Source organism: Apteryx mantelli, chromosome 2 (genome assembly GCF_036417845.1).
Source record: "Apteryx mantelli isolate bAptMan1 chromosome 2, bAptMan1.hap1, whole genome shotgun sequence".
Classification (NCBI taxonomy): Eukaryota; Metazoa; Chordata; class Aves; order Apterygiformes; family Apterygidae; genus Apteryx; species Apteryx mantelli.
Window position 1 is genome coordinate 173,240,152 of NC_089979.1, and position 18,051 is coordinate 173,258,202.

Here is an 18,051-nt window from a genome sequence, read left to right on the forward strand (position 1 = left end):
GAACTCCACCATCTCATGCTCACTGCAGCCAAAGCTGCCCCTGACCATTGCATCCCTGGCCAGTTCTTCCTTGTTAGTCCGGCAGAACCTCTCTCCTCATCGGCTCCTCGATCGCCTGCGTTAGAACGGTGTCATCAATGCACTCCAGAAACCTCCTGGATTGCTTGTGCCCTGCTATGTTGTCCCTCCAGCAGATATTGGGATGGTTCAAGTTCCCCATGAGGACCGGGGCCTGTGAACACGAGGCTTCTTCCAGTTGTCTGAAGAAGGCCTCATCTTCCTCTTCCTCCTCATTGGGGGTTCTGTGGCAGACATCAGTGTTGGTCTGCCTGCTGATCATGACTATAAACACTCAGCCGGTTCATCGTCCATCCCCCGGCAGAGCTCCAGGTGTTCCAGCTGCTCTCTCCCGTAAAGGGTAGCTCCCCTTCCTTGCCTTCCTGGCCTTGTCCTTCCCAAAGAGCTTGTAGACCTCCATCAGCACGTCCAGTCGTGTGAGCGGATCGGCTACCTCAGAATTCAGTGTGCCTATGGGATGGGGAAGGAAGCAGAGAGGATCCTGCAGGAGAGGGAAAAGACCTGTCTAGGAGCAGATGTCGCACCGCTGCAATAGGAATCAAGAGAGTCATGTCTTGATAAGCCTTAGGAGAGCGTCGTCTGTGCTCTAGCCAAAACTAAGTGACCGAAAGAGCCTAGGGTGTGACTGACTCCTGCTCTCGTTCATGCTGTGTCTTTGGGTCCCTGCTGCAATGAGAAGCCTAAAGCATTTTTATTTTGTGAGACTGCAACGAGATTAGAAGTTGAAAGACTCTTAACTGTGTTAGTTGTACGTGGTCCATTCTTCTCCAGCTGCCGGACGGAATGGAGCTGTTTCCCGAAGGTGTTCTTCAGGGCCTCATCTGGTTTGAGATACCAGAGCGCTGTGTCCCGTGAGTGTGCAAGAGTGTCCGCAGAACCGGTTCTCTGATAAGTAAGGGAGTTAACATATAAAGGGAGAAACAGGGAAAAGAAATGATAAGCCTAATGGTAAGGCCATAACAAGGGGGAGGGGCGTAGGCCTGCAAATGATCCCTCATTAAATTATTTCTGATGAGGAACTGGGACTGGTGACATACCTCTTGCAGCCCTGAGGCATGATAAATGCACGGCAAAGCTGTGGCAGGGTGGGGTAAAACCAGCAAGCAGAGAAGATGGATGCATAAGCGGGCGCTTTCTTACTCTTTTATTCGGCATCTGAGACAGTTTCAGAGCAAATTTTTGTCATCAGCATTCCAAGCGGATTTAATCAGAGTCAAAAAGCATTTGCAAAGTTCAGAAGAGACAGAATTGCCGTGGTGAGATATGCAATGACAACAGTTTGATTGCAGGAAGGAAGGATTGGCTGGAAAGGCAGGAGTAGGTGGAGAAACTGGGAAAAAAAGCATTGGTTGGAGAGAAGGAAGTTGATGATGAAAAAATCCGAAAGGTAGCAGTGTTGGTTGAAGGCAAAATCAGATAAGTGGAAGAGTTGTTACTGATCAGATAAAAGTAGCAAAGGAATCAGTTATGTTACCGACAAAGAAGCTTTTCTAAAGAGAAATTTTACAAGCTTTTTTATGTTTGTAGGTTTTTTTCTTCCAGTATTCTGCTCCCCGTATTCCCTATGGCTGGAATATTAGTCATTTAGCTTCAGTTACATAAAATTTTCACCAGTTTTTTTTTAACTTTTTAATGTTTTTTTACACTAGATGAATATCCTACTCCAGATTTACTATCTGGAATATTAACTACCGAGGTTTAGCGACATATTTTTCTGCTTTTCTTGTCACCCTTGGGTTGATAACTAACAATCCAGAAAGCCTTTCTCTCTATGATCTTAGCAGAGGCTTGTGCCTTATTATTTGCCATATATAATATAATCATATATATATATATATATATATATATAAAATCAGCAGTCAGCACTGCTGTATCGTATGTACACGTACTAGCTTGGGCGCAACATCTGAGCGCTGGAGCGTCTCTCTCGGGAACGAAGCAGCCTGGTTTCCCAGGAGAGAGCAGGGTAGTCAAACCCCCCCCAAGCGCGTTGTTCCTGTGGTTTCAAGTTGCAGGCGGGGTATAAATTGGTCAGAAAACAGGTGCTGAGGGTGGGGTGCGCAGAGCAGGAATTTGGTGGCTGTTCGGAATGAGCAGAGCTAAACGGCTGGTGTGCCAAGTCCGCTGCCTGTCACCGCGACCGGTGCTGCCTCTGTCAGGCTGCGCTCTTTCCGTTTCCATCTGCTGACTTTGCCTGTGACCGGTAAAGGACAGCGACCATATTGTCCGTATCTATAGCACGTGGTGCTGCTGGGCCCGAGACACAGCTGAATTCCAAGAATGGGAAGAACAGTGAAATGTCACCGATAATACGACATAAGGCACAGCACATACTCTTTTCCCTCTCACAGTTCACACACACACACACACACACACACACACACACACATATATACATTCCCCGTGCCATTTGAGTTTTTCCATTGTATCCCTGTACGTTCTATTTATTTTGCAAAGCACTGAATGCCATAATGTTTCAGCTTAGGTTTCTTCCACCCCCCACATATGTCTTGAGGTCCATTTGTGTTTAATGAGTAATTAGTGCCACCATTTATGTCCCTCGCCGTTTAAACCCGTTTCTCCTGGGAGCACATGCAGTGCGCTTCTGTGCACGCTTTGTGGCTTCACAGCCCGTCGCCGAACGCCGTTTGCTGCCCGGGGCTGTGATCTGCCAACCTGCTGTGCCCGTACTGCGGTGGGAGAGATGAGGAGAGAAGCGACTTATTGTGCTGGGGGTCTGCTGCTTTTGCAATACCCTTGCTCAGAAAAGATCTTTAGCTGAAAGTCTGCTGTCCTGTAATCATGTCTCTGTGACGTGAGCTGCCGTGCCTGGCGTTTCCGTATTTCTTTGACTTCATATATGCATTTATGTACTAGGAGAACGGAAAGCTGAAAAGATTAGAAAACTGTCTAGTCTGCTTCTACAGACATACCACAACATAGACATTCCTTCACCTCAGGATTTATCTTCCGCCGTCTGCTTGCGTTTTTCCAGTCTAAGTCTTATGTCTAACATTAGGCCCATTTGAATTTTTTCCTCTGTCCTCACTGGCTATGAAAGTTCCCCAGAATCTTGTCATTTGAGGACTTAATCAACATGCCTTTTACTCCCCTCTTTTAGATCTTTAAGGAAGATGGTAAAAAAATCTGGATATAACACTTATCCTTGGAGTCCTTAATAGCCACTTCCTTTCCACTTGATTTTATCATTTGTAATCCCCTTTTGTTTAGAACTTTTCAGTTAATATTTATTTTGCCTGGCATTACATACAAATCATGTTCATGTTAAGAACTTCAGACATATAATAATATTTTACTAAATTGCCTTTAAATTACATTTGTCATTTTCCCACTGGCTGCCATTTTCCAAAAATTCACTGATGTTTGCTCTAATTATGTATTGTTTGAGATGAAAACTTACTTTTTGGGGGGTAATCTCCTTGCAATTGTTGTAATTATTCTGCAAAATAAAATCTTTTAAAAAGACACTTGGGCTTGTCTGGCAACACAGTTCTTTTACGCTCACCAATATTACTTACTGGTCTCAGTTCCATTGTGCTCTGAGTCCGTTGTGGTTTTATTCACCTAATAATTGTTCTACTAGTTTAGCTGAAATGGGAGGTGGATTTGTTAGTCTATGCCAAGATTGCTCTGCTTTCCTTCTTTGGTTATGTGCTTTCTCCAGTCTCCTAGTGCTTTCTGCTAGTGCTTTCTCACTTCTTCCTTAGCTGCGGATATTAATACTTCCTTCAGTCAGTACTTACTTATTATTGATTTGCTCAAACTAAAGATCTTTTTCCAGCTGAATTTTGAGTAAGAACTGGATATAATCTTAGCATTATTAATATTAATCAAAGTGGGCTTTCAGAAATTCTTTTTTCCTGATAAAGAAACAGGAAATCCTGTTGGCTTTCCTACATTAGAGAAGTGTGAAGGTGCTCCAGGCAGTCACATTGGTCTGATCCCAACTGCATGCGATGCTGAAGAATGAATTTTGAAAGAGAAAATAACAGAACATGATGAGGACATAAATGGTAGATGGGATAAAAGGCAGCATGAGTTTACTAACCTAATATCCTTCTTGGATAACTAATTTTTTAGACAAGGGAAACAGTATATCTAGTTTATCTAGACTTCAGTGAAGCCTTTGATACAGTGCTACCTGAAAATTTCGTTGAGCTTCAGAAGACATACTAATAGAAGAAAAGCAGGGCAGTTGTTGTTAGTTTCCACTCTGAACTGTCACACTAGAAGGTTAGGACGTAGTCTTGGGGAAGAACTTAAACCCATGGTGGATGCTAAAGGCTTGAGCAACCAAGTATTCCTTTATTTCCACCACTTTTGAAAAATGAAAATCTATTCCAGGACAGTCTCTTCTCTTCTCTATTCTCCTTCCCGAATCCAAGTCTTCCTACTAACTTTTTATAGTTGGCAGCTCTGCTCTGGCCCTTGCCTGGAAAATAACGGAGGAGTATTGTGGGCTGCCTGTAGCACTCAGCTTCTCTGCTAAGTGAAGGAGAGAAGCCATGCACGGATGTCACTGCACAACCTGTGGAAAGTGGTTTTGGTGAGGATGAAAGAGTGGAGATAGGTAGAAGCACAGTGGGACTGGACAGCATACTGTGAGGTCGCACAGGACTGTGCAGAGTTGGATAAAACAAGTATGGTTGATACGGTTGAAATACGGAAGTATGGCGATATGGTTGAATGAGGACTCATCATTTTGCATCCTATAGTATTACGTATCTTTTTCTCCATCTTTTGACATCCCTGCTGTTGTCTTTGATTGCTTTTAAAAATAATCAGGATGTAAGCTTGTAGTTATCTCTGCACCTCTGTAGAAGGATGCTTGGAACCTCTGGAGATAGACACACATGCTTTTTTGCCCACATTTATTCTTTCTTGCCTTTGTTTCAAGTCTTCTTTCCTATGGTATTTCTTCACTGCAGGTAGATTTGGAAAATAGTTAGTGCAATCTGCATATTTAGATTCCTAATTGTCATATTGTTTTAGCAATCAGATGCTTATTCTCTTTCCAACTATCCTTTTCTAAGACAGAATCAATGCCACCTACCTCACTCTGGACTGCTTGTCCAGATCACTCTGCTTGTCTGACCTGTTCTTAAAGACCTTCAGTGATGGAGACTCCACATCCTTGCTGGGCAAGCCGCTCCAGAACATCTCTGCATTTACTGCTCTACTCTTCTTTAATATCTAACCTAAATTTCCTTGGGTGCAATTTCAGCCCATTATTTCTTGTGCTATGGAGAAGTTTTTTCCCTTATTTGCATCAGCCTTTGGATATTTGAAGACTGTTATTTCCTCTTTCCCTCTTCAGGCTTTACAGTTCTGACCACACTTACTGTTCTCTGAACCATCTTCATCCCTTTCCACTACATTTTCTTTGATGCACAGAGCCCCAAACTGCAAAGAATAGTCCAGTTGAAACATTAACGATTCTTAGGACAGCAGGATTAGTTCAGAAGGGTTCCTCAGCCGTATCCCAACTGTGCCATGAAAAGGAGGAAGGATGGGAAAGAAGCAGAGATAGAATGAGGAGAAGGATCTAGAGTGTCCTTGTCACTGCTTCTGCTGCCACCAAGGGGAAGAGAGAAGTGGGGCAGCATCCACTGCTAATGCTCTTATGGTTTGTCTGCTTATTTTGTGGGGGTGTAATATTGTTGATTCACATTCAGCTTATGATCTGTTACTCCTCAAATATTTTTCTCAAAAACTACTCTCTAGCGGTTGTTCTCCATCCTGTGTTTATGTAGTTGATTATTCCTACCTTGATGTGGAACCTTGCAATATTTCTTATTGAACTATGCCTGTTTTTTCAGACTACTTCTCCAGCTTCTCAGGATTTTAATTTTAATCTTCTCTCCCAGTATACCTGTAATTCTCCCCCCCCCAACTTTATGCTGCTAGCAAATTTAATAAGCATGTTCTCTTGATCATTATTGAGACTGTTAATGAGAATATTGAATAATTCTGAACTCAGGACCTAGTTGCTATTTCTTTCCCCAAGCCTTTTCTTTTTCTTGAAAAAACATTATTATAATAAGCAAAGGTTCAACCTTGGGACATTTTCTGCCTGATTTTCAGTACTTTTTCTGTGCCATATTACATCAGTTCTAAAACTGTAGAGAATATTTTGTTGTTTTAAGGTTATTTTAATATTTCAGTGGATAGAGCCCTGTTGACTTGAGTGAAAATTGGATGAGAGAAACCATGCCTCTTTAGGACAACCAGCAGTTTTATCTACTTAATTACCTGTAGATTAGGAAATAGAAGGCAGCTACAAACATACCCTTAAAAAACACCACCTTATCATTTCCAGCTTTTACAGCCTGATCACTATAGCTTAAAAATATTAAAAGCTTGAAAAATAACACAGAATTAAAAAAAAAAAAGAAAAATAAAGCAAACAAACTGGTTGGACAGAGGCGGCCTCCAGAGCCCCAAGAGGTGAGGAGGGAGAATTTCAGGCTTTCCTTGAAATGAAATGAGTTGGGAATATAGCACAAGGGGAGCTTGAAGGGAGCAATGGAGGGACTGAAGGAGCTCCACAGGCGGCTCAACCTTCAAAAACTAGTAAAGGAATACAACTGTTGTAGAGCCAGCCCTGTGCTGCTGACATGTTCTAGGCCAGAAATGTCCAGGAGCTACCTACGTAGTTGTAGCAGTTGGGGAAGAGAAAGATATTTGTGTTGAATCAGGCGCTTTTTAAAACATACTCATTTCCCACATTTTATGAGAAAACACAGGGAAAATAGAAGAACAGGACAGATTTAAAGTAAAATTATTTAATTTACAAAGTCAGGCAGTTGCAGTTTGGGGGAGGTCATTCTTGCGCCGTAGCCCTCATCCTTTTGCGCACAGGCCTTATGCGCTGGTTTTTCTTCGCAGCACCGCGGTGAGCGGAGGAATCGCAGGAAACGGGTTCAATCCTTAGCTAGGTGAGGTTGGGCGAGTCACTTCCATTCATTTATACCTTCGTTTCCATTTGCAAAAAAAGCCATAGTTGTACTGACTTCCTTTCTGAAGCACCTTGAGAACTATCAATAACGCCAAGAGCCGAGTTTTATTATTACATGAACATTTTTTTTTAATCCTTCAGGACTTATTCTGTCCATGGCGACAGTGAATCTCCCCCCCCCCCCCCAACTTTCAAGCGCTGGGCCTCGTTATCCGATGTTCTTTTAAGGAAATTCCTTTGCGGGCTCGCTGCCGAGAGCATCCGGGTGGAGCACAGTTCGTGCTGCCTTGCAGTGACCTGCCATTCAGCAGCGCCCCGTAACGAACCCTCCCGCTTCGGAGCGGAACGAGGAGACGGGGGCAACCGCAGCTCATTCCCTGCGACTGCTCAGAAGAATAAAAGCCCCCAAAGCCCGCAGCGCGCCACGGGCGGGGGCGGCGCGGGCCGCGCTCCGGCGCCCCGCAGAGGGGGCGGCCCCGGGGGCGGCGGGAGGCAGCGCCGGGCCGTGCAGGGCGGCTGCCTGCCGCCTGCCGCCTCCGCCCGCGGTGCGGCCCCGCTCCTGCGCGCGGCGCGGAAGGGGTTAAGGCCGCGCTGCCCGCGCGTCCCCGCTAGGCCGCGGGCTGACCTTCACGGGAGCCGCGCCGGGCATGCGCGCTGCCGCGCTCGGGCCCGCGGGAGACCGGCCGCCGCCCGCCCGCCCGCCTGCCCGCCCGCCTCGGGGCGGCCCGGTTCGGCTCGGCCCGGCGCGGCGCCGTCCGTCCGTCCGTCCGTCCGTCCGCCCGCCCGTCCGCCCGCGGCTGGCGCGCGCCCTGCCCGTGCCGGGCGCGCCGTTGCCATTCGGTGCCGTTGGTGCTGGCGGAGGAGCGCGGGGGGACGCGAGGGGGGACTGCGCGCCGCGCCGCAGCCCGCAGCCCTCGGCCGCGCCCGCCACTGCGGGGGGCTGGGGCGGCCGCCCGCCCGCCCGGCGGAGCAGCCCCGTCCCGTCCCGTCCCGTCCCGTCCCGCGGCGCCGGGAGCGCGGGCAGCTGCGGGCGGCGGCGGTGGGGGGGGACGCGGGCCGGGCCGGTGCCTCGGGGTCGGGGCTGCTTGGAGGCCTCCAGGCCGCGCCCGGCTGTTGTTGCCTGAAGCCACCTACGAGGCGCCCTGGGCTTGGGCACGTCTTCAGCTGTTTGTTTGTACCGTTCCCACGGAATCAGGACCTAAATCCGGTTCCCCTTTAGCAACGGCAGCAGCAACACCTGCACAAAGACATGTGTCAATAATCCCACTGCAGTGAAAGCTGCGGCGCTCTTTAGCAAGCGCGGCAGCCGGTGTGATCTCTAAAGAAAAATCAGCACGTTGTTGTGCTGGGAGCCGGGGAAAGGGCTTGCAAGGCGGGAGCTGACAGGGGTGCGCGCTTTGGGGATCTAAGAAGAATTGCAGAGACACAGGCCCGTTGCCACCTTGCCAAGCACGCTGGCACCATGCGGCTTGTTTCCAGATAAAGTGTGTTTGATTCAAGCCAGCCAGAATCTCAGGAAGGGGTTTTTGCACAGAATAAGTCCATGCTGCTTTACTGGGCATGTTCCTTACGAATAGACTAGATTGAGGGGGGAGGGGGAACAGGCAGCAATGCCCACCGTCCCAAAATTTCTGTAATTCCCATGGGTGTCCACACAGAGTGGTGCTCGGGTTGGGGTCACCCTGAAAAATCAGCGGAGGTTGTTGCCTTCATCCTCATGTGGAAAGGGTTGTGTGATATTCATGGCTTGCTGTTCGCTGCTGGCTAATTTGGTGTCTTCTCTGTGCTTAGTGCTGGCTGAGAGCAGAAATTTATTTATTTAATTGTCTGAGATCTGATTCTCTGCTGCTCGTGGTCTTGCTAGAAAATTCACAGCCCCTAGACAAAGATTTCAAGCAGAGCAGTAAGATAACCCCCTCCTGTGACCTGGCAACATCTCCCCTATCGCTGCGGTAGGCAGAGGGGGAACGGGGAGCCCTCGCGAGCGCAGGCACGGAGGAGCTGTGGGCAGGCAGCTCGCCGCCCCAGGCCGCTGCCGCCGCCGCCCGCTCTGCCATTACGGAGGAGCCGGCGCCGCCGCGCGGAATGGCTGCCGCCACCAGCGCCGCCAGGCCCGAGCCAGGGTGCCCGGCGGCCCCGCTTCACCCCTGCCAGTGCGGGTGCAGCGGCGGGCTCCACAGTCCCCGCAGCGTCCTGGCACCCGGCGCCTTGTCGCACACGCGCGGTGGGGGAGGGGGGCTTTGTGCGAGCGGCAGCAACCGGCCCCAGTGTGTAATGGCAGCGGTGGTGTTAACGGCTCGTCCCCGTCTGTCGGCCACCCGGGGTCTGCGATGGCCCCGGCGCAGCAGCACCGAAGCGTCCCGAGGGCGGTCGCCGGGAGCGGCTGCGGGGAGGCGGCGGGCGGTGGAAGCGAAGCCGGCGCTGCGCCCGCCGCCGCGCTGCGCCCCCGCCGCCATGCTGCCCCCCGCCCCCTCCTCCGCCGCTCCCGCACTCTTTCTTTCCCCTCGCTTTCGCACGCTGTCCCTCCCTGTTCCCAGCTTTCTGCCTCCTGCTGTTCCTCCCTCTTGTCCAAAGGGGTTAGCTCGCAGTCTCATGTGCTGGAAACGCTGCCAGCGAATGTTTCTGTGTGCTGCCTGCCAGGTCTCTGGGGAAAAGGCCTGGAAATGCGGTGCCGGAGGAGCAGCGGGAGCAAGGGAAAACCATTGTTTCTCACCGCTTGCCTGCTGCATTTTCTAGTGGGAAAAGTCTCTCTGCGAGGAGGCACCGAGTTTATGTCATCGCTGGAGTTGCCCCCTCCCCCTTCCCCCTTGCCCCAGAATTTACCATCCCCTCGCGCTGAGGAGGAGAGGCTGCGGCGCCGCTACTAAAGAGCTGAGGCGTGTTTTCAGTTTGCCTCCCGCTTATCTCTGGTGTTTGGACAGAGAGGTTTAAAAAGCTGGATTTTCTGTCCCTGCCGAGTAAACACACAGAACCCGGCAGCACAAACTATTTCTGGCTTATCAGCGGAGGAATGCAGCAGCTGAGGCTTCGCGCGAGTGGGCCGTCAGGAAGGCCCTGAAGGGGCCCCCTCCCCACTCCGCGCTATTAGAAGTGTGAGAGCCCAGCAGGACTCAGAGGGGAGAGTTGGAGAAAAAGGCAGAAAAGGGAAAGAAAGAGGAAGAGAGAGAGTGAGAGAGGCTGAGCAGACCCTGATGGCTACAGATGAAGTTACAGGAGGGGCTCGCAAAGCTACGAAAAGCAAACTTTTTGAGTTTCTGGTCCATGGGGTGGTGAGTCGGGAAAGTTAGTGAGCTGGCTGGCTCTGAATAGAGGGATGAGTGGAAACTGGAGGCTCTGTGCTGGGCTGGATCGGCTCCCGCAGCGTGCTCCTGGGGCGCTGGTAGCCGCCTTGCCAGGAGGGCACCGGGGTCTGCAAAGCCCCCAGAATACGTACCGATTCGCTGACGGTACAGGCTTGCGTCTGGGGGGATGTGTGCTGTGATTTTTTGCTTTGATTCTCCATGAATGGTGAATAGCGTTCTTTTGAGCCTGTTCACAGTGCGGAATCTGCACTGGATCTGACCCAGATGGGCTTGTAGGACACTTTGTTCTGTAATCAAACTTGTGTTTTGAAAAACAATTCTGATGAAAGCCTGATGGAGCCTTGTGGTGCTGCCTCTGGTTCTTGTCTCCAGACTTGGCTCTTGTGTATCCTCTGGCTACTTAACAGGTGACTTTCAGGGGCTTGAGGAGATTAGCTCTGCAGATCCGTGACAGTCTATAGGCACTCGCCCACAAGAGAATTTCGGGGTGCCATGGTTAATTAAAGGAATCCTTCAGGTCCTTAAAAATTTTCTAGCTTTTGTTTAAGCATCGGGTCTTCAATCGCCTTTTAAGGGGAAATGCTGATCCCTGTTTTGCTGTCATTGGAAACCATGTTTTTTAGATGCCTCTCTAATGGTTGAATGCAGTCACCATTTATAACATTTGGATTTCTTATATAGATATACATTTAAGAAAAAAAAGATTACCGAAAAGTCCAAAGGAATGCAGATATTATTTGGTTACCAACAGTCCTGGGTGTTTTCTCTCCTGAGGATTCTGGCACATTCTACGACACCTTCTTTTCGAAGACATCAGGTGGGGGTTCTTGTGCCGCGTTAACAGAAATCTGGGGAACCCTCTGCAGGCTGCGAAATTGTCTCCGTAATTCAGGCTTGCTCCAGACGCGTAGAATCTAGCCGGTGACCCGCAGATCCTGGATATGGTGAGACCTGCAAGGCTGAGGACTTCTAGGTGGCATTCTGTTTTGGTGAGAGCAGCGAACAGGTGACATGGTGCCAACGTGCAGGAGCCGTCTGTTGCTAGATTGGCAGATGTACAGAAATGACCGAGTGGTTGGTGTGCAGGTTTGTGGCAGTGGTTTTGCTGTGGACACGCGGGTCGTTAAGATGTTCTGGCTCAGGATGACTGTAGCGAGGCTGAAGCATAGGCGAGTTGGGACGTGCTGGCATATGGAATGCTTTTTCCTTTTCCGAGGTTTCTGTTGGCATTTGCACACCAATGGACTTCCTTCAGTATCAAGAAGAGTGGCTAAAATAGTTACGTGATTGTGTTTCTTCTACATCTAGCTGGACTTCATTTGAAATGAGCATGCTGTCCTCTTAAGCACTGGAATTTTTAATTTATACCGGAATTAATACAGCAGAACTGGTTTCCGTTAGTTATTTGGATGCTAAAAAAGTCTGACTTGCACTGGGAATTCAGCCACTAGTGGCATCTTACTTGAATATCTGCATTTGCATGGAATATCTGCATTTGCATGTCATCTTCTTGCTAGCTGTTAGTGAGGCTGGGGCTTCTTGTCTGTTATTCTCTTGCCTGAAAACCTCCTGTATGACCCTACCCTTACCTACCCTGCCCTCTATGTTGATCTTCTTCAGTTTGGCTTTTGCTTCCCTATTTGTTCTTTTCATCAGTCTCTTCCTCGTCTCAGGTATCTTTTGATCAAAGCACAAGTTGAGGTAGTCAGTCTTCCATTACTTAAAAAAGAGAAAAAAAAATCATACTTCCTTTTACCTCTTCAGGTGCTGTGTTCTCCCAAATAAATGAACGTGCCATCACAGCCGTTGCCTTGTGTTCACATCTTGCTAGCTGTTCAGTTTTACTACCACATACAGTGTGGCAGTATTTGAATTAAGTCCTTGAAAAATTAAACTTTATCAGAATTCCTTCGAGTCAGAGTCTGCTCTCACTTCAGGAAAAACCTCTTCTTTAAGTTTTTATTTTTTTTATCTTTGTATTTATTTGATTATTGCAGGCATTATTTTTTTTGGCAAAGATAGGGGGGATGTAAATAGAGGTAGAATGTTGTGAGAAAAATTTTTGCTATGTGAACACTTTAATGAAAAGGAAAATTTCGCAGCATTTCCTGAGAGCGATTAGAATTTGGATTCACTTGATCTTTCTAGAAACATATGCTCCTTTGCTGAGGTCACTTTGCCCTTTGCTCTTGTATACTTAATCTTGCTTTTGTTCTTCTTTTCCATATTGCCAGCGTGGAAGGAGTCTTCTTCCCTCTTTGTCCCATTCAAATGGGACACCCCCGTAATGTGAAATATCTTAATGGTTAAAAGATCTCAAGGGCGATACTTCATCCTCATCCTGCTTGAATTCTTGATAGTTTGTTATATGTCTGGTTAGCCCTTTGTTATTTAAACAAGGTTAGATTTTTTTTTGTGTATTTTTATAATTCTTATTCCTATTTTGTTTCATCAGGGTCTTGTGCGTTGTTTCTGTGGGCGGAGAGAAAGGGTTTTTTTTCCTAAGGCTTCATCTTTCGCTTTGTTCTTTTTTGCTCTCTGCTCTATTTCTAGCATTTTTATGGATTAACATGGCTTTAATGACATCTTTATGCTGATTTATCTCTTTATTGATGTGTTTTCTACTGTCCAGTAGTACATTTCAGCCCATCTTTATGACATCTCCCTCTGGGTGTCCAGCTGTTGCCTTAAATTTTGTTGACCCAAACCAAACTGTTAATCTTCCTGCTGGACACTCCTCTTCCCATTTTTTTTTCCTATCCAGTAGACCTCATCATAGGCCTCCCTGTTGGTTGGACCCCTTGCCTGGATATCATTTTTGTCTGTCTCTCTTCTTTTCTTTTCTTACCCAAATGGTTAACTTTCCATATAGCCTTGAGAAGATCAATGGTGCAGATCTTGTCAAAGCTCTTCTCCAGATATCTATCCTCCTGTGACTCAATTGCAGTAATCTTTTCCTCTTTGGTACTTCATACAGTCAACCTTGCGTGTGTCTTCTTCACAGGAGGTCTTCAGGAAGCTGCTGAGAGGTTCATTTTCTTGTCCTGTTGTTCTGACTTCTTTAATCTGCTTCTGTGTCCTTTTTCTGTTCCCTCTTTAATCTTCTTCCAAAACCAGTCTTCTTGCCTTTTATGCGCAAGGTATATGTATAAAAGTCTATGTCCCTTTCTTAACTATCAAGTTGTATCTGTATTTAAAATATACCTGGTGTCAGTTCAAATCACCTTTTTTCCCGTAGTGATCTTGTTCTTTGTCCCCTGTGCTGTGCTTAGGGAGCTCTTCCTGTTAAAATAAGTCCTTATTCATATTTATTTTCTCTTAATATATGTTTTTTCATAGTTCCTGCTGATCTCTGCTGTTTAATATCAGTTTCACATCAAGACTGCTAATTTATACAAACTTATGCATCCCTTATATGACACCTTTACTGATCCCGTTGTCTATTTGTCTGCTTATCTGCCTCTCAAATCTGGTCATAGGCGCTTACAGTAAGTACAGAAACTCTGTTATATGGAACAGCATTTATTACAGTGAAAGAAGGGTTTCAAAGCATACCATGGTGTAAACAAATATATGATATAATGATAAATAACTCATTGCCAATGTGAAAACAGACTAAAAGACAGGTCTGGTGCCCTGAAGATGTGTGTGGAGTATCTGATAGATTTATCAGTGATGTGGAGAAGAGGATGAGCAATGAGTTTCATAAACAAACGTTGCAGTGCATCTCCTCGTACATTGCTGGGTTTTAAATGAACCGTAACCGTTCGGGAAGAAGGCCTGAATGTCACTGTGGGCTGCCTAGTGTGCAGCAGCAGCCACTGCCACTACGAAAGCAAGTAAAATGTTGGCCTGATTAAGAAATGGGGCAGAAAGTAATAAAGACGTCATTATAAATCGGTAGCATATACTTACAGGAATATTGTTTTGGTCATCTGCATGACTAATAAGCAAAAAGAAAAGTAACTCAGAGGGCAGTGATGGTGGGAGGCCTGTGAAGACTGCATCAGTAAGAAAATGGAAGATGGAGGGTGGTTAGGTTTGGAAGGAAATGATTTCTTTTTCGTAATACCTAAGGTTTGAGATTGGTTGGGAAAGTTGTAAAATCAGTGGAGGCTCTTAGGAACTGGTTAAAGAAGTAAGCATGTGTCGAAGATGATGGAGATACTGGTGACCCTTCTTTGAGACGAGCAGAAGGGCTGGATGACCTGTCAAGGGCTCTTCCAGCCCTGTTTCCTCATGCTTCAGCATATTAAAAAAATGCTACTTGTTTTACTATAAGGGGAAGAACTAAAGCTATTCTCCCCAAACTGAATGGTGATCTACTTTCAGTGGATAAAAGTAATTGTTTTTTCAGCAAGTCATCTATCTATAGGGATCACTACTAGAAGATATCACTGCGGCGAGGAGAGTATTAGGTAGGAAAAAAGTGTAACTTTACTAATGAGGAATATCCTACTAATTGTATATTTTCATGGATATAAATACTATCTTGTCAGAGCATAAATCAGCTAACACTAATGGGTCAGAAAGGAGCCTCATGAACAGTCGTTTCTGGACAGTTTGTTCCACTTACCTACCGCAGGGTTCTCTGTGTGGCTGCCCGTGCGAGGACGTTATCAGAGAAGGGGTTCGCGAATGGAGTCGCTGGTTTACTTCATGTCTGCTTCCTGTTCTGTCACGTTAAAGAAGGGGATGTTTGGAGCGAGCGTAGAGCAGGCTGGAGAAATAAAGTGATCTGACCTCTGTGAGCCAATTTGATTGGGAAGATGTTGCGGAGGACTGGTGGGGCGATAACGTTGTCACCTTGCTTACCCTTTTGAGCACCGTGCAGTAGAAACTGTAGATTTGTCCTGCCCGAACCCTGGACTAACTGCAGGCTAGCAAATACAAAAAAGATCACACGTAATTAAGAAAAAAATCAAATTCATTCTATCTAAGGTTTTAATAGTGTTTGGTGTGATTTTATGCAAAATGGGCTTGTTAAACAAATATGAATGGCTTTTCTGTGTTTTAAAAAAGAAGTTTTGTAGGAACATGAAAACAGTCACGTTGGATCATCTAGCCCTGTGTCCCCAATTAAGGGCGTAGCAGAAGACTACATTAAAGCATAGGAGCAAGACAAAAACGTAGTGATGCTTCCTGCAAATACTCTGTCTGCACTTAGTAGCTCAGGAGTTTTATGAACTAGAGGTGCCCTCTGTTTAGTACCTCTGTATGGGTTTGCTTTCTGTAGGTTGGTCCAGTTACTGTTCCCTTGAAACCATGTAAACTTTAGCAATCACAGTGTTCTGTGTCGAGAATTTCCGCAGGTTATATTATATAAAAAAGTACCTGATTCTGTCACCTGCCAGCTGTTGTCTAGTTCTTGTACTGGAAGAGCCAGTGGGCGGTTGATCAGTCTCCGCTCTCTCCATTCGACTCATGACACTGGAGAGCTCTGTTGCTCTCACTCCCATTCCCTTTAAAGAGTGAAGAGACCTAGTCTAATTAGTTGTTCTTCACACAAAATCCATTCCATGCAGTAGATCACAGTAGCATATGTGATCAGGTCTGTTAAAACCAGCAAGCTGATGGAACTCAAAAATGGTATATAGGGTTTGTTAGATACAATTCTAATGGCTTTTTTTAAAAGTTTTTTCATTTTGTTACATCCAAGTAGGTTGAGGTTGAGGCTGGGTGTCCAGTTGTTCTGAGCTGTGCATGGACATGCATGAAATAAAAAGGTCATCGCTGACTTGAGCTTTGTCTTAAGTTACAGTTCACAGTTATGTAAATGTAGTGTTTTCTAAATTAAAGACTTTTATTTCATAATGGGTGGAACCTGCAAGTCACAGCCGTGGAACACTTGAACCCTGATTCTAGGATTTGGGGAAATAGAAGATGAATGTGGCAGATAAGAATTGAAATACTGACATTCCTGCTTACTAACTCTCAAAGGGATTCATAGACGTTAAAAATGAAAACCCATATGAGATCACATCTGTAGTTGTCTTAGGAGAGGAGGGAAGCTGTGTACAGCCCTTTTTCTTGCACTTCTGCAAGTCCATTTTTAAATGACACACTCAGCAGGACATCCGCTGTTGGGAGACCATTTGTGCAGTCAGGCACCTGTTGCCGTCAGGGAATATCAGCTTGGCCTAAATTTCTTAACTGTTCCAGTTACTTCTAGTTACTTCTACCCCCTCTCATGTCCACACAGCATCTGACATCTCTTTGTGCTTATGTTTACACCTTATAGACATTAGTGGCTACTGTAATGCCTTGACACCCTGTGTTGTCTAGCCCAGGTAGCTTCTTTTTCAGTTTCTGTTATAAATACACCATTAACATACTTGGTAATTTTTGCTGCTTTTCTCAAAATATGTCAGTTTCTGCGCTAACCAGGAGCCTAGGGCTGCTCGCTGTGTGTCATCGGAATCCTCCTATACGGTACCACGATGGATAGTGTCTTTGTCTTTCGGAGCAGGAAATAGCTGTATGTACAACCCAGTGCTATATCACACTGCAGTGGCTTGTGCAGATGTTTTGCTTTTCCCGAGATTTTCTTTTACTTATGAGTTCTCCAGATTATTGTCCTCCAGCTGGTATGTTCAGTCAGGAGCCATAATTTTTTCTGCTGCAGCATTTTGGCTGTCGTGATGTTGATGTCCCCTGAGAAAGGACTCTGCAGTAGAAATATACAGAAAAGGACCACTCCACTGTTGTCTCATTTCTGCCGTCAGACAGGAGAAGTCCACTTGAAGAATGGCGAAGAGGAGGAGGAAAGAGGCAGACATCAGATGTGACAGGAGGTTTGGTCAGGAAGGGAAGAAAATAGAAGAGCCAGATTGGTGTCTTGAGAAGCAGTACGGTGGAAGGTAGTGGTGGGGACTTGGCAGCAGGTGTTGTGGAGGTGGTGTGCTTGCTGCGCTGACAGTGTGTTCAGCTTTGGAAAGAGGTAGCCCGGGCAGCGATGGACCGCTTGCTGATGCAGAAGTGGTAAGGAAGCGCAGGCAATCAGCAGAATTCATGGGGACCGGTGCTGTGACCAGTACGGCTGCTCTGGCTGCAGTCAGTTGTGTGCCTTTCTCTGCGTGCTGATCTGTTTGGCCTTACCCAGCTGCTCCACACGCAGTGACTCATGGCTTCATCTTCTCAGAGCTGGGAGAGTGTTCCTTCTTTGGCCTAAGGGCTGCAGCCTCTGCTGGAGGCATACTGTGTTCTTCCTCGTTTCCTACACCTAGCAGCGTTTTTGCCCTTTGGCCAGTTAAACTCTTGAAGTCATGCGGAGTAACGCATGCATATGGCATCACTGGAGGAAAAAGAGGGATAGGTCCGTGGGTGAGAACGGAGTTGCGCTGGGTAGGCAGGTCTGGGATGCAGGGTTTCCTAGGAAGGAGGATGTGTCAGCACAGCAGCCTTCACCATGGATGATATTTATTCAAGACAGATCCCATTCCTCTACTAAGATAACATGAGAAAGAGGGGAGGAGACAGATCCTAACCCATAGCCACTGATACCTCACAGATCTCTTTCAAAAGATATACTAGTACTGTAGTACTTTTCAGTATCGTGGCATTTTCTTGATGTCAGCATTGCGAAAGATAGTGTGAAGTATTGTCTGTCACTGTCTTCTCTTGCGTATGTGTTTGAAAGAGGAAGACGCTTTTGGGAAGGTCCTGTTCACGTTCTTCTGTTAGATATGCTTA

The 18,051-nt window shown here is 46.6% G+C and overlaps 1 protein-coding gene across 4 annotated transcripts in view; it reads left to right on the plus strand.

The window, feature by feature from the left end:
- The window catches only part of SMARCD3 (SWI/SNF related, matrix associated, actin dependent regulator of chromatin, subfamily d, member 3), a 99,088-nt gene that overhangs the window by 24,171 nt on the left and 56,866 nt on the right, over positions 1-18,051 (plus strand). Inside the window, exon 1 of one of the 4 annotated variants that reach the window (XM_067292150.1) lies at positions 10,186-10,326. The exons of 2 other annotated variants lie outside the window; for them this stretch is intronic. In XM_067292150.1, the coding sequence (XP_067148251.1) occupies positions 10,249-10,326 (78 nt within the window). In that variant the 5' untranslated portion in view covers positions 10,186-10,248. Of the gene's footprint in view, positions 1-10,185; positions 10,327-17,282; positions 17,341-18,051 lie in introns of those variants that run through there. One more of the 4 variants, XM_067292154.1, reaches the window with a different exon arrangement.